The sequence below is a fragment of the Ochotona princeps genome, chromosome 8 (genome assembly GCF_030435755.1).
Source record: "Ochotona princeps isolate mOchPri1 chromosome 8, mOchPri1.hap1, whole genome shotgun sequence".
In the NCBI taxonomy this organism is placed as follows: domain Eukaryota; kingdom Metazoa; phylum Chordata; class Mammalia; order Lagomorpha; family Ochotonidae; genus Ochotona; species Ochotona princeps.
Window position 1 is genome coordinate 62,582,117 of NC_080839.1, and position 23,591 is coordinate 62,605,707.

Here is a 23,591-nt window from a genome sequence, read left to right on the forward strand (position 1 = left end):
TTGAGTCACCTACAGTCCTGCTGGCTCCCACTCACTTGACTTGTACCAGTAGGTCGGCGGGAGACCTGTGGACCCTACTCTGCAGCCTCAAGGGCAGCACCACCTGCAGTGATGTCCACTGTGCTGGGTGGGGCCAGTCACATCTTTGAGGGCTTCACTAATTCAGCCAAAGCGATGCGCCAGCTTTGTTACAGCAGGAACTCTTCTTCATGTCTACCCTTGACCACAAGCTTCATCCCGGCTCTCCAGTGGGTTGCAGAGTCACACTCCCGTCCTTTCAAGTCAGAAGTTTAGCATTACATAAGTTCTCTAAGCTGCTTTCTCTCATTTGAAAAGAGGGCAGGATAGCACCACCTGCCTCTCAAGGTTGTAATGAGGAGATTCTGCAAACGCCAGTGCTTTCCACACTGCAAGGCACTCTGAACACCCAGCTCTTGCACTTCATCAGGTGGCACTGTGCATAGCCATCAATAAATTCTCAATTCAGAGGGCCCAGAACAGTAGCCTAGTGGCTAAAGTCCTTGCCTTGCACATGCCAGGATCCTATATGGATGCTGGTTCTAACCCTGGTGGCCCCGCTTCCTATCCAGCTCTCTGCAGTGGAGGATAGACCAAAGCCTTGGGTCCCTGCACCCATGTGGGAGATCTGGAAGAGGCTCCTGGTCTCCTGTTTTCAGATCAGTATAGCTCTGGCTATTGCAGCTACTGGGGAGTGAATCAATGGATGGAAGAGCTTCCTCTCTGTCTCTCCTCTTTGTATATCTGAATTTTCCAATAAAAATAGAATAAATATTAAAAAAAAAACCAATGCAGACTTAGTCCTGGACCCACAATGATGATATACATACATGACCATTAACAAACCTTCCAAGATAATACATGTTAGTGTCATGCAAGTTTGTTAGGCCAAATGTGTGACAAACGTGGGGGTGCCCAAGGCAGAAAGTCAGGTTCCAAGAAAGGTGAATGGTAGGTCAGGGAGAAGCAGCAAGGAGGGCTAACAACCCAGAGTCCAGGGCTGAGACGGCGAGAAAGCCTGAGGGGCAAGGTGAGCCTGGCGACACAGACCGACCACGGACACAAGCGGTGTCTCCAAGCATTCCTGCAGCACATGGCACAGAGCGAGAGGCACACGAGCCAGGGTGGAGGCATGGGAGTGGCAAACATGGGATAGCTTCCAATTTGTTTTCATATGATTTACTCCTCACAAAAGCCCTGTGGGGCAGGCAGAGTAAGTAGTCTTCCAGAAGATTGGTTGAAAGCACTGCGACCGCAGGGACTTCCTGGGATGAGGGGTGCCTGCACTGCCCAGTTCCAAAGGAGCCCTGGCGCTGCTGGGCTCCACTGCTCTCCCCATGTCCTGCAGCTCTCAGCTCTCCGCCTGTTCTTTCAGTCATGCCACCCGTGGTTTACAGGGTTCTCTGTAAAGCTTGTCCTGGCTTCTACAGGCACAGAGGTGCCCAGGACTCTGGAAGTCCCTGTCACACTGTTGGCTTTCTCGGTCTCACAGACTTAATGAGTAACTTGCCAGCAGGTGCCACTTGAATCATCTTATACTCATGACATGAGAGAGGTTCGATGGCCACTTGTGTGCTCTCTGTGGAGCCCCTGTGTGACCTTCTGTTACACCTACATGGCCATTCGGAGCCAAGGCAGATTTCTATCAAACGATGCCTTCATTTGACTGTGATAATGAACTTTTCTGATAAACCACATGTACCTGTTTCTTACCTGTGGGCCTTTGCTAAATAACAGTTTCCCTTTTTATGACACACAGGATTCCATCTTCCACTCTACTGCCCACCCCAAAGTCACAGGTTGTGAAAGAATTTACCTAAGCAGCATTTTCTCATGAGATGCCCTAATTGCTAATCCAGTTGATTCTAATTTCTAAACCTCAAATAAAAGACTAGGCATTTTATTTAGCTTTTGTAATTTTAACATGGAGAAGTGCTTGATTTCTATTAGGTTACCGAGTAACAGTTCTGAACACAGTATGACCACAGTCTGCCATTGCTGCTTTTGGATAAAGTGGTTTAAACACTGGAAAGAATCTCTTACGTTCCGTTCATAATAGCATACCCCACCTGCAAAGTGGAATCCTAAAATTACCTTGTCTTGGATGCTTCCCAAAAGAACTCTCCCAATTCTCTACTGGCCAGCACAAACCCTCTCCCTTCCCCTCAAAAGGTGTTGGTAATGGGTCCAATGTGGTAGCCTAGTGGCTAAAGTCCTCACTTTGTATATAATGGGATCCCATATGGGCGGCAGTTCATGTCCTGGCTGCTCCACTTCACATCCAGCTCCCTGGTTGTGGCCTGGGAAAGCAGTAGAGGTCGGCCCAAAGCCTTGGGACCCTGCACCCACTTGGGAGATTCAGAAGAAACTCCTGGTTCCTGGCTTCAGATCAGCTCAGCTCTGGCCACTGCAGCCACTTGAGGAGTGAATCAGCAGACAGGAGATATTTGTCTCTTCTCCTCTGTGCATATCTGACTTTTCAATAAAAATAAATAAAAATCTTTTAAAAATTAAAAAAAATGCTGATAAGTACCACATCTGTGCTTTTTCTCGATCTACATCACTAATGAAAGTCATAGTCCTTCAAAGTAGGAACCAGCTTCAAATTCTACCCAGTGCCTAAAACTAACCAAAGGATCATTTAAGATGAGTAAACATCACTGATTAACATAAATGTCACAAAAACAAGGGTCATGACAAAGTTTGAGCATAAATACCTATATACAACAAAACCTGAGAAGCCTTTTAAAACTGGGCACTAGCAGACTGACATGCAGAGTAAGTAAATACTACATGGGACAGCTAACCCGTCTGGCTGATCCCTTCCCTGTTAACTAATGGCTACTTCAGATCTTTTATCTTTATCTAAGATCTTTTTCAAAATCATAGGATGGTTTCTGGTTTGACAAATGCAATGGAATAAATAATGTAAGGAGGATGGATATGTAAGAGTCTTGCTTCCTTCAGAAGGAATAGACAAGATTAATCTCAATTTTTTTTCTTTGAAAAAAAAAAAGAAGAAGAAGAAACAAAACAGGAAACTCTTTGAAGACTGTGACCACATCAATGCACTTGACTGCACAGTCAATCCTGTGAGACCCTAAGTCATGAGGAGAGGCGTTTTCCCAGGTCATGAGGAGCTGGTTCACTGCCTGGGTGCGGAGACCTTGAAGGAACAATCTCCCCGATGCAGGAGGAAGTTGCCCTAGTTGCAGGTGGTGGCTCTGATCCAGCTTAGGGCCCTTCAACTACTCCGCACTTACAAAACTCTACTGGGGGTGGTGGGAAAAGAGATCCTGTGCTCTCCTGAGGAAATCCATGAGTGTGAAGCAGCTACCTCCTGTTTCAACACCGCCGAGCCAGTAAGCACTCCACTAAGGTCTAGCTGTGTGTTCTGATATGTGTCTCCTAAACGGGCAAAACTAACTGAGATACTCCATATCGTTCGTGTCTCCGAGGCTCTGGCAAACACCTGTGCATGTCAACTCCGAGCACTTGTCGTCTCTGCAGACTCCTGAATCCTTGGGAAACAGGGCAAGATCACAATAAGGATCAAGAAATAACAGCATTACATCATTGTGTGAATAAGATAAAGTAAGGACAAACAGAAAGAGCTGAGTGTGAGTTTGTAAACTGGGACTGGTTTAAGTCTAGTTCTTCATTCACCACCTGTGGGATCTCAGGCAATTTACTAATTCTCCCTGATATCCACCTCTCTAGCTGGAGAAAGCCACCATGACTAATTTCTTGCAATGTTTCTTAAATGACACTTCACTGGTCTGAGTTAAAGGCCAAGACTTCTCTCCCATAGAAACCATAGAAGGTATCAACAGACTTTTAAGGGACAGTCATGCCTTCTGGGCGAAGGGCAGGGTGACTTTTAGTTCAGGAAAGACCAAGGTGGTATCTGGTTTAGGAACAGATAAATGGCCAAGGACAGCAGCAGCTAGGACCCTGTCCAGAGCATGGAAACCACAGGGTGTCCACGCAGGCACCAGATACCACCGTTTCAAGAGCCTGTCTCACACCTTATTCTTCTTTGAGAGATAAATGAAAGATTATTTTCTGGAATGGTGTTACACAAGGGTGACATATACAGATGATTTTCTCATTTTAAATGTCATGAGAGAGAGACCATATAGAGTGCCTAGGCCAACACAGGCATTCAACAAAGCTATTTCTAATTTATAATAACGTATTTACCCTGTGTTCCAGCACAGACTAATGGAAAATCGCACACATGCTATAAATAACATAAAGACAACATCCCTTCCAGGATTTACATAATAGGTATTTTTAGCCAAGTACAACTAAGTACTATTAGTCAAACACTATTAGAGACAATGAGGTGGTCTCCAATTTTAAAGAAAAAAGAAAACAACAGCAAAAAAAAAAAATCCCAAATATCTTATGATTGTTTTTATTGATTTTTTTTTAATCTTTCCACTACCCATATTCACATCTGTGGCCTCCCTTTTATGGGCCCTACAGCTATAAATCTGAAAGAAGACAGATAAGGTAGGAACCATGTTAAACAAAATCCCCACCAAAATGACAAACATTCAAACAGGAGTGGCTGCTCTTTATCTCGTCACCACCCAGTTTTGACGGAGTCTGTTTCCCTTTCACAAAGGGTTTGCTGTCTGAGAATCGAGCATTTTTTCCCGGGCGACCAAAAGTCACTCCCCAGTGAGGTAGTTCCCAGAGGAGCTGAACTGTGTGTTCCAGGATGCAGTTGCTGAGCTAACTATCGGGGTGCTGTAAAGTGCCTTGATTTTTATCTGCAGTTGGACTGATCAGTGCTTTGATAACCTGAGTGCTTTTCCCCGGCTATGTGGGTTTGCATCCACAAGCTGACTCACTGCGAGTGCAGAGAGCACACAATCCTCTGTGGAGCGTAGGGAAGGCAAAGGAGAGAGGGAGAGAGAGCTGCAGCCTGCGGACTGTTCTGGATTGATTATTTACAGACAGTTCGCCAGCAGCCAGATAAGGGATGGATCTTGGCTAGCAGCAATTACAGTGGTGGGTCTTTCAGGTCTTTCGTTGTGAGATAAAAGGGATCTGACATGTTTATTAAGTGATTTGGTTACCCTGGAAATTGAGCACGTATTTCTGGAGAACTGTAGAGCAATTACTCTGTTACAAGCCCCAGACTTTGGTTGCTGGAATGCTGGATTTGGTCTCCTTTTTGTAGGTAGGAGGTGCCCTAAAGGGACAATGCTTCGCAGATGCAGGTCTGTAAAACCCACCTTTCACTGGATAAGATCACAACATAGTTTTGTAGAAGTTCTCTGCACCGAAAAAACTGCCAGAGTAGGCATCAAGACACATAAGACTCCTGAAGATCACTGCATCAACGAATGAGTGCAGCTGATTATGGAGACGTGGGAAAATGTACAAAAATCGCAGAGAACCACAGTAAGGACCAGGGCACTAGAGTTGATCAACACAAATCAGAGCCAGCATCTGTGATGGTAGGTAGGCCCCTAGGGACCACTGCCACGGTGTTGGGAAAATCAAAGGATAAGAGGTACCTTCTCAAAGTGATGGCCCTGCTCCTGGTCGCGTAGTTAAAACTACAAAGATTCATTTTTATTTCTACTAACTACGGCATTTCAGTTCATTCTTTAAAAAGCAAAACAAACCAAACCAAAAACTACTGCCTGCTAACTGACATATATCAAACCCAACCTGTAACATTCAGTTATTTTCTGACATACAACTGTAGGCTGCAACTGTCTTATCAGGGAGGCCTTCTTCATTAAGACTTCTGCCTCGCTCCCCAGAAAGAACCACGATCCTAAAAGGCCCTTTCAAAAACACCTGGTTTGATTTTTAGACAGTAGTAAATTGTCTGGCGTGGCTTGCTTTTGATCTTCGCATAGAAGAACCTATATCGTATTATACTCCTTCTGTAACTGGCTGTTTTCAATCAGCATTAGGTTTTTCAGATTTCATCTTTGTCATGTGTAGATACACAGTTCATCATTTTCACAGTTGTATAATGGTGTGAATTTAGTACTATGTAGTTATCCATTCCCAGGCAGGAAACAAGTTTCTTACAGGTTTTGCCATAACCAACAACGCAACCATGATATTCAAATGCCCATCAACATTGTGGTTTATTTATCTCTTTTTCTCTAAGATACGGGCAAGCAAACTTGCCAGTCTTCCAGGGGGAGAGACACTACTTCAAAATCCAATTCCCACCATGCCTGGCATGGGTGCCTGAAGCAGAGGATAGCGTAGGGAGTGCTGAGGTGACGGGATGGGGCAGCTGCTGGCCAGAGGAAGCTGAATCCCAGAACACCTACAGGATGCAGGAACCTCTTCCCACACCTGCCTGACCTGACAGCGCAAGACATAAACCTTTATTGTGTGAGCCAGAGATAGGGATGGGTAGCTTGTTAGATCTTTTAGGCTCACGTGTGACCTAAACAATTAACATTACTTCTTACGGTCCTGAGGCTAACTTTGGGTGTTTCAAAGAATTTTCTAATGGTTAAAAGAGTTACACTCGAGAAGCTCAAATCAAACAGTACTTCTTTCGAACTGGGCTGGGTTTCTGTCATCCCTCCACCTCTGGATTCAAGGGAGCTATGAATGGCATTGGAGTATAAGCCATCTGTGAATTCAGCATCAGGGTCCCCTCGTTCACTCTCTATAGACTCCACTGAGTCGGCACTCTTGGGCTGCTCCCTTCCCAGAAGGATGGGTCTCTGGAAGTATCCTGTCCTTTTGGTTACAGGCCAACTGAGCATGTTTTCATCTCTGTGTAAATGAAGGGTTCAAGCAGTGTGCCATCAACACGGGCTCAACCTTTTCATTGACTTGCTGCAGTGAAATACTCAAAATTCAGGATTTGCCCTTGCTCTGTTCCTCCAACATAAAACGTACACTGTGCCACTTGGAGATGCTTTTGTTGAAAGCACAATTCACTTCTGAGGTCTTGGTTACACAAAGAGCTTAAGGATAAGCTTTGCAAATTCTTCCAATCCTTTGGATACAGGAGACAGTATACAATACATATGAAGTTTCCAAGCATGCAGCCAAATAAAAATGAGAATTACTAGCTTAGCCAAAGAATTAAAAAAAAAAAAAAAGCCTCAGGGAGTCTGATTGTTCATTTCAGCTGTGTCTTTGGTAGTCAGCATGGAACCTGGCCCAAAAAATATGCTGCAGTGTTCATGGAGTTAAACTCCGATCTCACCCTGGAGCGCGTACAAAGGCACACCCCATCTCTGCAAAGGCTAAGACCTACAGATCTCAAAAAGATTCCAGGTCTAATCGGAGAGACTAACTGAGAAAACACATGAAAGGAAACTTCTATCTTTCTTGGGAAATAAAGCTGAGTAGAGACAATGGTTTAGGTCATGAATTGCTGGGTGATAGGCATCTAAAATGTGAATGTAATTGCTAATTCCCTGGCCTCAATCACACGGATAGATTCCTTTTTGCAATTATCTTCACCAAGCTCACCTGTATGCAAAACTTGCTGATCACTGGCAGGTACTACGGTTTCCCTGGAGACAGTGATTCCTTAATCCTCCTTTTCAACACTGGGGAGAGTTCAAAGGCTCACAGTACAAAGAGAGAGCCTCATAGATGCAAGTATCAGAGGCAACTCTGGGTAGTGCCTCATATGCAGACAGGAACTGGAAAACAGTTCCCCCTGCCCGCCCTGCCCACTGAGGCTGGGATTCCTCTGACCATATCCATATCTAGGGTCTCCCACTATTATAGAGGAGGAAGTGCAGCACAGCTAGCTTGCCAATCTCTTTCAAATCATGGGTCTTATCCAGAAAGTGGTACTGCTCTACGGCATGTTGGGAAAAAAGAATGAAGCTGGCAGAGGTCACTGACTGGGGGCTCCATTCACTACCAGGACAGACGGATCAGTGATCTGTCTGTGCCTCCCCATCCCCAGAAGTACACTCATGACACAAGCTTTAGAGAATTGTTAACAAGATATGGGGAACCTAAAGGTCAAACTCAAAAACTGCCTGCTATGAGTTCAGGGAATTCCGCCAAGTACTTTGCTTTCAGCTGCTTTAGTTTTCTCTTCCGTAATAAGGACAAGGTTAGGAACCCAGCCCCACAAGGCTGTTGGAAATATTATATTCACTTATGAATATAAAGTTCTGAGTACAGAACTAGGTCTACTGTGAGCACTCAGTAAATAACATTCTTTATACAGAATAATGTGTTATTAACTAGAGGTCATTTCTTACAGCCTCACTAACCCCTGACTGAGACTGGATCAGAGGGAGGAAAAATGGCAGATTGACTGAGCCTGAAGAGAGGGTGCCGACCAGATGTCTCCTACCAAAGAGGTGTGCTCCTTTATTTTCTCATTTTAAAACTGGTAAAATGGAACACACTTCTGCCAGTTTAAACATTTTACAATGTAAAACTTGTTGGCTTTAAGTGCATCCCCACTGTTGTATATCCCACACCCCCTTCCATTCCCACAGTTTCCATCACTCCAAACTGAACTCTGTACCCACTCTTCCCCTCCACAGTCCGTGGCAGCCACCGGCATACCATCTAGTAAGCTGCATCCTCTAAGTGGAGCATCTACCCTTCTCCACCATCTTTCCCTCACAGGAGGGCAGAGCGCTAGGCTTAGCTGAAGGTCACTTTCAGTTCTGAAGTCATTCTCTGAAAGTCTCTTTCATTACATTCTAGGTCTGGCCAACTCAAGGACTTGGATGACCTCTTTGGGAGGAAAAGTATATCAATAGGGTTTTGAGCCACAGACCAGATGCTGTCCACATGAAGTATGACTGCACCCCATGGTCAGGCGAGGTCACAGAGTTCAGAAGAGCAGACCAAGGAGACCATGGGTTTCTAGGTCGGAATGGCCTCCAGCTGACGCTGTGAGGGCCTTGCAGTATATCTGCTCAATGTGAATGTCACACACTCTTCTTTCATCCAGATGTTGACAGGCTGATGAAACTCAACAGTTCCTAAACTGGACTCAACATCTTCAAACCAGCTCCTCCTAATATAATCCTGCCTCAGCTTGTGGCATCACCAGCTGCTTAGACACCTAAAGAAGAAACATAGGAGCCATCTGGATTCTTCTTAGCTCCTCATTTTCTACTTGGGATCAGTCACAAAGTTTTGCCAGTTTTACATCTGAAATTTTCTCAAAACACCTGTGATCCTTACTATGACTGCTTTAGCTTAGATCTAATCATCCTTTGGTTTAGACTACTGTCGTGCTCCCTCTTGTCTGTTTTTGGCCTGAAAAAGTCCCTGTACGGGCCACCAGTTGCTGACGTCCCACAACGACAACTAAAATGACGAGGGTCTGGGAAAAGCCGGAACCACAACCGGACCCTTCACTGTCAAAAGCGGCTGCATTTAAACCCTTCTCTCCGCTGCCCCCTTCCCCATTGGCCTTAGCTATCTTCCTCGCTTCTCCAGCCCTCTCTCCGCCACCCTTCTTCCCTCCCGTCCTTCTTCTCCATCATTATCCGTCAGTCTCTCTGTCTTTCTCGTCATCGTTGTCCTAGCTTTTATTGGCTACTTTTATATCATTCTCCACCAATCACTTCTCCCTGTGGGTCCACTTGGCGCTAAGTGATAGGCCAGTAGCAATGACATAATCGCAGCGAGGGCATTAGCCTATCCCTGTGACTTCCTGTTTACCTGCAGGCGAGACCAACTCCGCCTCCTGGCCCTGGGCCAGCTGCCATCTTGCAATGGCCCCTCCCAATCCCAGGAGCGGCTTTAGCCCCCCCACACCCCACAGACTATCTTCTTAGATCTTTTGGTCCCTACTCTAAACCATCTTCTACATAATGTCAGGATAGTCTATTCTTAAAAAGCAGTAATAGGCAAGTTCTCTAGGGAGCATTCTTCAGTAACTGCCTGCTATCCTTGGGATGAAGTCAGTCTGTCAGTCAAGTACATAGTGCTATCTGTGTTTTGGCCTCTGAATGCCACTTTAGCTCTAACTCTCACTCCTCCCTAAAACCTAGTAAGCATTCAAGAAGTTCTAGGCCATATCTAACAGTTCCTCACACACCCCCTACCTCTTCTTCCCACAGTGGCTTTGTTTATGGCAGCCCCTATGCTTGATATGTTCTTAACAGCTTTCCTGCTGTTATACCAGGTTAGGTGTCCCTGCTCTGGGTTCCCATAACACCTGCTGCACACTCAGCATTGTTCTTTAAATAATGTTTCATTACTATTTTTATATGTTCATCTTCTCCATTAGTCTGTGAGACATTTCTGAGCAGGTCCCTCTGCCTGGTATCCTTGAGTAATGACCGTGCCTGAGCCAGAGCAGATGGCTCAATACTTCATGAATGAAGAAATAAATCAAAACACGAATGAACAAATTATTGCACATGTCAGGTCTGGGGCCTCCTGGAAGGAGAGATGGGAAGGACAGAGGGAATAACTCAAACTGTATTTGCAGATGACAATGTCATGTACATAGGAAACCTAAGGCATTTACTAGAATTCAATATTACAAAAATTAATTGTACTTCTACCTATTAACTAAGCAATTAGAAAACGAAAAAATTTTAAATTTCCATTCACAGTTTTAAAATAAACTTTGGAATTAATTCAATAAAGAATGTAGAATGCCTATGTACTGAAAACACTGTCATGAATGAGATAAAATATAAGTGAAAACCTATAGCATATTCATGAACTGGAGAACTCAGTACTTCTAAGATGACAATTCTCCTCTAACTAAGGTATGAATTAAATGCAATCTCAATCATGATTTTTGTGAAGAAATTGCCAAACTGATTCTAAAATGTAAATGGACAGGCAAAAGATTTATGAAGCAGCAGTTATACTGCATGATTGCAAGATTTCAAAGTGAAAGGACAGACACATAGATCAGTGGAAAAAATCACAAATACAAAAACAGGTTCACACTTAACTAGTCAACTGATGATTGCTAACTATCCCAAGGCAATTTCATAAGAGGAAAGGACTGAAGAGCTGGCTATCACGACGGGGGAGAGCAAATAATCACGTCCCTTACCTCCTAACATGCAGAAATTAACCTGAAATGGAACACAGCCCTACATTTAATACCTAAAACTATAAACTTTCTCAATAAAAAACTAAGAAATTATCAGTGAACTGGATAGGCAAAAGTTTCCTACGAAGGACACAAAATTAAGAACTGGGGGAATGGACTTCTTCCCTGGAAAACACAGTTAAGAAAATTAAAAGGCTCCATAAATGCTTGCAGCAAATGTGATTGACAAAGGGCTGCTGTGTTCCTACGTAGAAAGAACTTATACCTAAGTGTAAGTTCAGGTCTTTGGGAAACAACATAGCAGTGTTTCATGAAGTGATGCACACTTTTATTGTACGATCGCCCGCCCAACATTCTCATCGCTAGGCTTGTGCTAAGAGGAATAAAAATACAAGTCCACACACAAACCTGCATTTGAATTATGTTCAATGAGCACTGATCTTAATAATCCAGACTAAAAACAAAACAAAAATGTCAAACATCTAATAAATGGATAAACAACAAAATTGGAGCAAAGATTAATACTCAGCAATAAAGAATAGAATAACACACCCAACAACATACATGGGTCTCAAAAACACTACACTAAAGACATTAAATCCAAAAGACTGCCTCTTGCATGATTCCATTTTTATGAAACTGGTAACAGAGTAAACTCCAGTACAGAAAGTGGCTAGTGGCCACGTAGGGCTGAGAGCAACTACCACGGCACACAAGGAAGCTTCCTAAGGTAAAGAAATGCTTGGTGGCTTAATGATGGTGCTGGCTTTATGACTACTTGTGGTTGCCAAAATTCATCAAAACACTTACTTTAAATGGGTGACTTTTATATAATGTAAATTATACCTCAAAAAAAATGAGAAAAAATAAGCCTCATAAACTCACAAAAGCTGAGATTGAGCATCAAGATGCATAATACTTGCAAATGGAAGAGTTGTTAGAGCTGAGTGTTATTTCCTGGTATTTTGCTTCTGCTGAACATGAGTCAGTACTCCAGGCTAGTACCTAGACGTTTGCAGCACAATCAGAATCTTAGAACTGAGCCATTCAGACTGGGAAAGCTACTTAACTGCACTGTAAGAAGCCTGGTTTCTAGTCCTGTTTTTCCTAAGCATCATGAGTGACCTTAGAGGAGGAACTTAGCCCTCCTCCCTAAGTCACTGCTGGCACCTCTCAATCTGAGAGCTACACATCCTGAAAGAGGCCTTGGAATTTAGACAGCAAGATGTGATTTTTTTTTTTACTACTTTTAACTGAAATTTAGCATTTCCTACTGTTAGAATTATTCACAACCATTTGCAATAGTATTAACAGCGCCTGGATTCAGTTACCAATAGACATCACAGATATTTTTATATCATATTCTAAGTGTTGCCCATATCAAAATATTATTTACACTTATCACAATTTTGAAATTATAGTGGTTATTAGACTTGCCACCGGATATTATTATTTCATATGTTAACAAGGAAGTTCTTATATCAGAACTTTTTAAAAGATTTGATAACAGAATTTTATATAATTGGGTTTGTTCTTTTTGTAGCGAGATTTATCTTTGGTATTTAAAAACGGCTCCCTAAAGAATAGAGAGATAGGACTCACCAAAAGAGTATTTAGCATGAAAAATGTTACAACTCCTTACAGCCAGGTGGTCTTTACCCATCCTATTGCTAAGAATTGTAATAAAAGTAGCATGAAAACTCATATTCTAACTGAAACATTCAGAAGTATTTTGAAACTGCCAACATAAGAGGCTGCTTTACGTACGCCCATGAATTAAGTAATTTTTTAACAGCTTATCAACTAAATGTATTTTTAAAAATACTTATTTGAAAGGCAGGGTGGAAGAGAAAGAGGGTGGGTAAGAGAAGGAGGAGAGGGAAGAGAGAGAAAAAAAGAGAGTGAGAGACCTTGTCTATCTGTTGGTTCACTTCTCTTTTTTTTTTTTTGATTATGGTTTTTCTTTTTTTTTCTTTAATATTCATTTATTCATTAATTACATTGCATTACATGACACAATTTCATAGGTACTGGGATTCCCCCCCCCTTCACCCCAAACCCTTCCCCCATGGTGAATTCCTTCACCTTGATGCATAACCACAGCTCAAGTTCCGTTGAGATTCCCTAATTAAAAGTTTACACCATACAGAGTCCAGCATCCCACTTGTCCAGTTCAAGTTCAACGGCCTCTTAGGGAGGCCCTCTCAGGTTTGTAGGCAGAGCCAGCAGAGCGTCACCTCGATCAATTAGAAGCTCCAACATATCATCAGCAACAGTCCAGGTATGATGAGGCTGGTGCAGAGTCCACTGATTGACATAGTCCGTCTTAGGGTTTCCCCTTGTCCAGTTTTCCGCTGCAAGCATAAAGCTGAGGTGGTTGATTCATCTACTCCATTTTCCATCTTTTTTTGATTAATGCTTTGATTCCTCCATTTTGTTCAGGGGAATCCCCCTAAAAAAAACTTTGAGGCATTCCCAGTCCAGGCTCCTACATGTACTACTAGTAAGCACAGTGCCCGCCACCGTCCATCACTCTGATCAGCTGATGGTTTTAACCCCTGGGTTGGTTCTCTTCTGAGCCCCGACCTCTATTGGAACCAATGAGTATCACATCTCTCGCCGGCTCTGCCCATCACACTCTCGTCCCTCACCTAAACCAGTGGGAGGTGTGCTGGTCGGGTGTTGCATTCCCTGCTAGCACAGGCCATTTCACCTTGGCATTTTGTGTTTTGTACTGTTTTTTTTTTTTTTTTATCGCAACCAAACCCGGCCAGGCCCCCACACAGTTTCAGCACTTGGGCTTGCCAGTGGATGACGTGAACCGACTCAGCCTGGTCTGCCCCAACCCGAGCCAAGTGTATTCCAGTGGGTCACATTCCAAAGCCTCTTCTGGGTTATTTACCTCCATGCTTCTTGTGTTTATTTGTAGAGTCAGTGTCCTGTCGGAGGAACTATTCAGGTTCCTCCCTCCGACTCCTTCATGGTGTCGGGCTTCACGCATTCCAGCAGGTCCTTCGGCCAGCTCCGCTCTTCAATCCATTCTGGTTCCTGCTGTTGAGAGTTTCAGCCCAGCCACGGCTCGTCCATACCCACGCATATCTCACATATGGCTCAGATGGGGTTGAGGCCTAGCCGAGCCTGTCCAACGTCTATCCTGGTCGCGCCCGATCTCTTCTGATCTCGGAAGCTAAGCAGGGTGGGGCCTGGTTAGTACTTGGATGGTTCACTTCTCAAATACTTGCAATAACTGGGGTTGGGCCAGGCTGAAGCCGGGAGCCAGGAACTCCACCTGGGTCTCCTGCTGGGTGCCCAGGACTCAAACACCTGAGGCTTCACATGCTGTCTGCTACGTACATTCACTGGAAGCTGGATCAGAAGCAGGGCAGCTGGGGACTCAAGCCTGGGCACTCCCACTTAGCATGTGATGTGTCTGAAGCGGTGGCTTAACTTGTCACAACACAATGCCTAACTCTAAATGTATTTTCTTAACTAGACTATGGGGAAAAAATGAGAAGCAATGTCCATTATGTGGGGTCCCACCTTTTCTTCTTTTTAAAAAAGATTTACTTATTTGTTTGAAAGGCAGAGTTACACAGAGGGAGAGAGACAGAGAGAGGCAGATGGCAGTAATAGCCAGATCTGGGCCTGTACAAAGCCAGGAGCCAGGAGTTTCTTCTAGGTCCCTGCCTGGGTGCAGGTGCCCAAGCACTTGGGTCATCTTGCACTGTGTTCACAGGCAAATTAACGGAGCTGGATCGAAAGTAAAGCAGCAGGGACTAAAACTGGCACCACCGTGGGATGCCAGTGCTGCAGCTAGCAGCTTTATCCACTTTGCCACAGTGCCACAGTGCAGTTCCTGGATACCAGCTTTCCTAAAACAAGGCTTTCAAGATTGATATCCTGACGTGTTTATACTCTGATTTTAACAAACTGTAAAAAAACAGAAACAAAAACAATGCAAAACACATGTTTGAGAGAAACAGGAAAATCTATCAAACATTTAGCATATTATTTGACATTAAATAATAAGATAAAATAGTGTTATTATGGATATACATATATTTGTAAAAATCCTTATCAGAGATACATGTTAAGTACAGGCAAAATGCTTACTTTCTTTCAAAATATTTCAAAAAATTAAAATAAAAAAAAAAAGGGATCAAAGAAACCAGGTAGACAGAACTACAATGTGGTTACTGAGCATTTGGAGTTGATCATATATTTCCTTTACTTTTATATTTATTTGAAATTTTTAGATTTTTTTTTTTTAATTCGCAGGCCCTCAGGATAGGTCTAGCTCAAAAATATTTTATGTAGGTAAGAAAAGTCTAACGAGATTACATTAGGGAACACGTGGTTTAAAACAGTTCCTACTCCTCCCTCTTGGCTTAGAATCTATGCCACTCCCAATTCAAGCTCACTTCTTTGCTCAAGGAGCCACTTGACCTTGTAGGTTTGTATGCACTTTGTATGACAAACTACTACCATTCAACATGTGCATTCATTGTTTTTATCTATTTATTTATTTATTCAGTTATTTATCATGTGTGATTTAAAAAAAAATTTGATGCAATTCAATAGGCTCTAGGATTTTCCCTCCCCCCATTCACTGTGTTTAAACACAGTAAATCAATAACGAGTAGCTGGTTGGTTTTTCAATTAGGCCACTTAGTTTTGCTCTTTCAGTGACACAATGAATCCCTCCATGGCAAGGAACTGCAGCTGGACAACCTGTGGCCACCACTGAGAAGCCACTCCTGTGGCTGTTATCAGAGACAATGTTGCCTGTGGTGAGACATTCACTCCTGTTCCTGGGAGCGGAGATCTCCCGCCTCCCTGGCCTGTGTGTGGGACCCCGACCCTCTGCTCTTGTTCTTGGAGCTCACAGGTCCTCTGTGAGGTTCTGCAGGATCACTACATCCTCTCACACTGGGGATACTGCTAAGCGATGACCTGAAGGAGTAAAGTAGCACAGTTTGGCACATGGCATCTGGAATCAGTTCCTGGGTTACCATCCTGGCTCTGTCCCTTTGTCTTGCTGTGACACAGCTTTGTCCTTTGTCAAGAGGAGTAACAGCAGGCACTATCCTCTGGAGGAACGTTGCCAGCATTCAATACCATGATATGTGCCCATTACTCAGAACAGTGCTTGGAACATGGTATATATTGAGTGCTCAAACTCTGAATCAAAGTAACAATGCATGTTTCATCAATGTCAAAAGAACTTTAACATCAATTCTGAAATAAAAGTCACAATCAACTGTATCAATGCAAAAAGAGTTACTTTTGGTAAGCAGTTCCTTTGTTTTCTTGAGTAAGATGCCGTCAGCCTTACCATCTGTCATACGAAAGCACCTGCACACAAATCAAAATCACTGAAAGAGATGGTCTGTGTGTCGTGTTGGACTCACTTGGCAAGGACTTCAATAACTATAGCTTCTCAGATCATACAAAATATAAAACACTGCATGACTGAGTATTTGATTCCAGTGTTTTTCCTCATTATGAACCCTTTAAGAGCATTTAAAGATGTCGTGTGAACAAACTACAATGAAGAGAATATTCCCAATGAAGGTTAATGACATCAAGTCTTTACAAAGTGTCAGAAATTACAAACAAAACTTTCTGAAAGTAAACTACAGTTGAAAGCGTAGTTTCAATCTAAATCAAGGCAGTGAAGGTAGTTACTAGGGGACCAAAGCTATGTGAGTTATATATGTGATATGGGTGTGTTTGGCTTGTGTGTGCAATCGCTAATGAAAGTTGCTGAGCCTGGTAAGGCAAACTACCTTCCAGGAAGTCTCAGGATGAAAATCAGCCTGCAGCTGGTGCTGTGGGGTAGCATGCCAAGCTTTTGTCTGCAGTGCCAGTATCCCAAATGGCACTGGTTTGAGTCCTCGTGGTTGTACTTCTCATCCAGCTAACTGCTATGGTCTGAGAAGGTAGCAGCAGATGGTCCAATCCTTGGGCCCCTGTGCCCACATGCAATGCTCAAACTCTTGGTCCCCAGCTTAGGACCAGTCCAGCTGAGGTCACTGCAGCCATTTGGGGAGTGAATCAGCAGATGGAAATCTGTCATATCTTCTAACTTTGTCTTTTAAATAAAAATAAATAATCTTTTAAAAAAAATCACTAAAATGTTTCAAGTAACAAAAGGATCCAACAGTTCTCATAATTAAAGCAAAACAGATATTCTGAAGGATTCTCTTTTTGTTTCCCATATTCTTTTGTTATTTTAAACAATGTAGAGAATAGATTGGTTTACCTTTTGTTCATAATCACTTTAGTTTCTGTCACTCTGGCAGTTATTATTAAAGCTAGAAATGATAAAATTAAGCTAAGAATCTCTATATGGTCTTGATATGAGGTAAATATGCTGCTTTGAAATCATGTTACACTTTTTACAGATTTTATTTGAAACAAATTCTTTCCTAATTCTAACTATGTTACTAATTCTGTTCATTTGTACAAAAATCTGATTTGTAGCCAAAGCAAGCAAGCTTTGTGCTTTGGTTGTACTGCATTACCCAGCAGCCATCTTGTTAATCACCTGCTAACTATTTTACAACAAAAGCTTGTTTCTGTGGACAGGAGACCAGATTCTGTATTTCCTGGCTCAGGAGCTAAGCAGCTGATACTATGTTTCTGTTTCTTAGTGGTTAGATGACAGTGTGACACCAATGCAAATGATTTTCTGGGTTTTACTAGGAATCCCATGGCCTGACATAATCAGAACTTGGAAGGGGCATTTTTGGTAATAAATAGAAGCCTCTGATTTTCATTTAAAATGTCAAAAGTTGTCCCAAGTTCTAATTTTTTAATCTTAATACAGGCCTATAAGGACAGAAATTCTGAATTAACTAGAATTAGTCTGAAGTTGTCAACTTTTCCAGCTTAAAAAAAGCAAGCTGTCAGAAACTGAACTCTAGAAAACAAAGTAACTGTTTCCTGTATTTAACATAGGCTTCTGAACAATACAGAAAAGAATATTAACTTGCTTGTATGAATGCTAATCATTTAAAAAGCATTGGAGTAAAAGTGTATCGTTCACCCGATCGCATAAACCTGACACTTTTGGCACCCACAGTCCTCAGAGATATGCTGGGAATGACGGGAAGAAAAAAAAACACGGACAATGCTTTTCTCTTTTCTTCTAAAAACTTTAGATTATTTACAGCAATAATGGAAAATGCCACATTGTTGTATTTATATCGTAACATATAACAGTGTCACATATCTGACAATTAATAGCACTAACAAGAAAATGGAAAAGGAGCCACAGTGTTACATTTTTTTTCTTTTTTTTTTTTTTTTTAATTAGAAAGTCGGATTTACAGAGAGGAGAGACAGAAAGATCTTCCATCTGCTGGTTCACTCCCCAAGTGGTTACAATGGTCAGAGTTGCGCCGATGCGAAGCCAGGAGCCAGGAGCCAGGAGCCAGGAGCTTCTTCCAGGTCTCCAACATGGGTGCAGGGTCCCAAGGCTTTGGGCCATCCTCCACTGCTTTCCCAGGCCACAAGCAGGGAGCTGGATGGGAAGTGGAGCAGTTGGAATACAAACTGATGCCCATATGGGATCCAAGGCAAGGACTAGCCACTAGGTTAATGGGATGGGCCCACGATGTTACCTTTTACAAAGTTATTATTGTTTTACCAGAATGAAGTCACTATTAACCTGAAGTAAAGTGTGTTAGGCTAAAGACGCATACTGCAATCTCCAGAACAAATTCCTAAGAAAAGAATTTTTTACAAGTATAGCTAAGAAAAAGGAAGACACAGAGAGAGAGAGAGAGAGAGAGAGAGAAAGAAAGAAAGAAAGAAAGAGAGAAAGAAAGAAAGAAAGAGAGAAAGAAAGAAAGAAAGAGAAAGACCACAAAGGCCAACCCCCGCACCCTTGTTCACTGAGTCCCAGCCATACTCACTCGGGCAAAGCTTTCCCCTGCCTTGGGGCTCAGACACCTGCTCACTGCCCTGGACTCTCCTTCCTTGGCTCACTGAGGCTGCTGTAAGGTTTCAGTTGAAGTGTCATGTCCTAGGAGAGGTCCTCCGAAACTGCCCTCACTCACAGCAGCCCTGCAGCATCTGTCACAGCCCTTGGGCCCATCATGTGTTTTCCGACTATCTTTATCATCTGCCCCACCTTACATATGTAACACAGGAGAATGTCTCTTCTTCATACATCATTTTGTGCCTTCACTATAGCAGACAACTCATAGAACATTTGCTTTTAAACCTGCTCAGCACTGTCCTCGACCTGTATCTGATCTCTTTTCTCACTAGAGGCTGTCACACGTCATTTCCCAAGGTGTCAAGCAGTAAAAACTGTAGACTTGAGAAGACACACACCAGCTCTGCTGTAGATTCCCCTCATTCTAGTTTGGCTATTTAACAAGCTTAAAAATGTGGAAACTATTCCTAGCTTAAGACCCATACAAAAGTGTTCAGCGCAGTAGCCTAGCGGCTAAATTCCTTGCTTTGCATGTGCCAGGGATCCCATATGGGTGCCACTTCTAATCGTAGTGGCCACCTTTCCATCCAGCTCCCTGCTTGTGGCTGGGAAGGCAGTGGAGGATGGCCCAAAGCCTTGGGACCCGGCACCTGTGTGAGAGACCTGGAAGAGACTCCGTGCTCCTGGCTTTGGATTGGCTCAGCTCTGGCTGATGCAGTCACTTGAGGAGTAAATCAATGAACGGAAGATCTTCCTTTCTGTTTCTCCTCCTCTCTGTATTTCTGACTTCCCAATAAAAATAAATCTTTTTTTTTTTTTTTTTTAAAAAAGAGCCATACAAAGACAGGCTAGCAGTGGGTTTGGCCCCCTAGCCACGGTTTTCTAGTTCCTTGTGCTGTACCTCCCAAACTGTCTCAAGGTCAAGCACAAAGTACTTTCATCTTCCAATACCTTGCACAGTACTGAGCATACAGTAGGTTCTCTGTATACTCAAATTGAATGGATGGGGGATAGACCACAGAAGAGAAAAAGTGGTCAGGCTGGATCTAACAGGCATTGTAATAAGATAAATCGTCTACAGTCCAGGCTGGATGACTCAAAGGTCACTTTCCAAGGATTCCCTGTAGTGAAAAGACAGTTTTCCATTCAGTCACAGGTCCCTTTAACTACTTTAGAAGTCACGGATGCCAATAGTCTCCCCTCATGGACAGCAGCTCTGTTACCTGAGGCAGCTGCCTCCTCCTGTGTCTGCTCAAAGTGCAGCTAACTGCAGTTCTGGAAACACAGCAGAGGCACCAGTGCCCACTTCTGCTTAGTGTGATTTTACCTTGCTGTCTGGGCCTCCTGCCATCCAGCTTCTGAAAAGGCTGGCTTAAAGACAGTGTCGATCATCAGTGCAAAGAACAAGTTCGTAACTATGAAATTACCTAGTCATTCGCTATGATGATTCTTAGATGATGGCCAAACCCTGAGTTATGCTGGGCATGGATGGAGGAGGAAGGGAGAGGGTGATGGTGGACAGGAATCTCAACAGGAGTAATCGTGATCACAAACCTCCTGAGCTGACAGAACACCAGGATGCTGTAGGTCTCACAGGTCCCACAGGCTGTACATCATTTCCCCTGGGGCACACTGGCCTCCACATCCTGGCCAAATCTGAAGTCAGAGCCATCTGCCTCAAGAGAAGGATGCCTCTTTCCTCTGGCATCCTAAAGCTTCAGAAGGGCTGCCAGCAGTGGTCCTGCTGCCAGCTGTCTTCCTGGGCCTCAAAACAGAGAGGCAGGGCCCAGCACAGGTGCTGTCTCCTCTCCTGCTGTATATTCAACTGCCCCGAAGAGGCGGAGCAGTCCACAGAAATCTGCCTCTGGCTCCAAGTTCTTTTTTACCTCTGAGATTGCACAGTCATTCCTGGCAATGTTCTCTGTTACATCTTTGCCGTGCCATATTCACCTCCTCATCTCCATGGAAGGAGAAGAGAGAGCAAATGGTCCCTTGGGCATTATAATGAAGCAAGCAGATGCTACAAAGCGAAGGTAAGTGTCAGAGGCTGCACTGCATGACTGAGGAAAACAAGTTATCTAACCAATCTTCCCTGGGATGTAGCAAGTCCTATGTTTCAGAGAAGAAAGAAGAAAATGGGTGGAAATAATGTATGAAGGCAGGCTGGGTTAGTGATCCAGCAGGAAACAGCACCAATGTCCCCTGATTCATACCCAAGTCTTATCTGCCAGAAGGACCAGAGTCCGGGCAGTGATATTAAGATACAAGGAGCAAACTAAAACAGAGAGGATGGCTTGTCCTAGTGGTTGAACAAGGTGCAGTGAGAGACACACACAAGATTAAAATCTTAACTTCTCCAACTCTGCTTATCTATGCACACAATCAACACAAAGTTATATGCTTGGAATCTCCAAATGCATTAGAAAACAAGGTCCTAATGTATGACAAATTATTGAACAGGAGCTCAATGCAAAGTAGTATGCAACAAAATGGAGCTGTCTGGGCAACACATAAAAGATCAACTAACTCTCAGTTGAACTTAAAAATATTTTATCTCATCATTACACACTGTGTATTTGTCACACCATACTTCATAAATATGTACAATCATGTATTGATTAAAAATAAAGCAATCTAATGAATGTTATTTAATTAAAGGACATAGAAGGAAAGAGATGCAAGATGGAAGAAAGAGAGAGGAAGGGAAGGAAGGGCGAGAGAGAAACAGGAAGGAGGGAGGGAGGGGAGAGAGAGAGAGAAAGAGAAAGAGAGAAAGTGGGGACCAGAAAATGATCTTCCAACCATTGGTTCACTTCCCAAATGGCTATGATAGCTGGGTATATGCCAGGCTAATTCTAGGAGCCACAGACTCCATCATGGTCTCTTTCATATGAGAGACATACTTGGGCCAGCCTTCCCAGGTACATTAGCAGGAAGCTGGATTCGAAGTAAAGCAGCCTGGACTCAAACTGGCACTCTGATATGGGAACTAGCAAGAAGGTGGAGGCAAAACTATTTTATTAACCTAAGCAAATCACAACCCAGAAGAAAAACCCCAGAGTCTACAGTGGCTGAAGCCTTGATCAGTTTTTCTCCAGGACAATTCTATATACACTGAGTGAGGCTAACTCAAATTCATTGCTTCTCTCTAATTTGATGCAGGAAAGCTGTCTTTGCCTTTGGCTTATGAAGCTGACATGGTACATACTAACCTACTTACGAATGAAAGCTTTGGGCTACTGTCAGTATATCTGGTTAAACTGCCACCTGTGATATTGGAATCCCATATGGGCACTGTTAGAGCCCTGGCTGTGCCACTTCTGATCCAGCTCTCTGCTAAAGTGCCCCGGAAAGCAGTGGGAAATGAAGGCCCCTGTGGGAGAGCTGGAGGAAGTTCCTGGCTTCGGGCTTCAGTCTGATTTAACCCTTGCCATTGTGGCCATGTGAAGAGTGAACCAATGGATGAAAGATCTCTCTCTTTCCCTTCTTCTCTCTCTATAACTCTTTCAAACAAATAAATTAATAAACCTTAAAAAAAAGAAAACAGAATAAAAGTCTGGGTTGACTTGCACTTGAACCTAACACCATGGGTCCCTGATTCTTATGTAACAAGAAAATAAACAAAAGTACCTCAAAATTCTACATCAAGAGAAATTTGGACCAACGTGTACTATCATAGTCCAACAGTCATTCAAATATGTCTGCCATGTAGACAATAGTGAGTGATGTGGGGGAATATGCTAAACCACTGTTTTTCTTTGAAGTTATGCAAAAGGATACTTCAAAAAGTATTTGGGAAAATGGAATTAAAAGATAAGCTTATTTGGGTGCAAAAAGTTTGAACTTTCATGCAGAAATTCTTTGATACTACACATTTCCTACAGACTTTTTGAAGAACTGTCATATTACAAACCAGCAAAGTTGTACACTTTTTACTTAATACAAGGTGATAACTAAATGATCAAAGCCAAGTATGTTTTGAGTGATCCTGAAAATTTTGAGACTTGATACTGACAAGAGCTTTTAGGCAGAAGTCTGTCTGCAATGGGGGTTCTCCAGCCTGGCAATACAGGTGTTTGGAATCCAGGATTTCTTGTGTTGAAGGGCTCACTCCTGTGCACTGCAGGAGGTTCAGCTGCACTGCTGACCTCCACCCACTAGATGCCAGTAGCAAGCACCCCCTCCCCATCAAGGCAGTAAAAGATGTCTCAAGACCGTGTCAAATGTCACCTAAGTGGCAAAATCATTCCAGTGGTTGAGTCACCTGGTCTGGAGACATTTTCTTCATAAATAAATACACAAACCCAGAGTGTCTCAGGCTGATTATGACATGTTTAGAATCTTTTAAGTGCATGCTGACAACAAAACTATACTCACTGTGTACAAGGAAACAGAAATCTTTCCACATCAGCAGCAGAGTGAGTTTTGTAAAGCCTTCTGCATCATATTCCACAACACCGCTAAGTAACAAAAATATGGAAAAACAGAAAGCCCTCATTAAAATAAGGCATAAAACGGATACACCAAGAAAAGAATATATTCATGAAATCAGAGTTATTGAGGCTCAGATGAAATTACAACAAGCAAGCAGGATGACAGGGAGGTGTGGGC

The 23,591-nt window shown here is 43.1% G+C and overlaps 1 protein-coding gene across 1 annotated transcript in view; it reads right to left on the reverse strand.

Moving 5' to 3' along the window:
* The window catches only part of BABAM2 (BRISC and BRCA1 A complex member 2), a 436,262-nt gene that overhangs the window by 52,120 nt on the left and 360,551 nt on the right, over positions 1–23,591 (reverse strand). Inside the window, exon 10 of the mRNA XM_004582697.2 lies at positions 23,358–23,440. Coding sequence (XP_004582754.1) covers positions 23,358–23,440 — 83 coding nt within the window. The remainder of the gene's footprint in view (positions 1–23,357; positions 23,441–23,591) is intronic.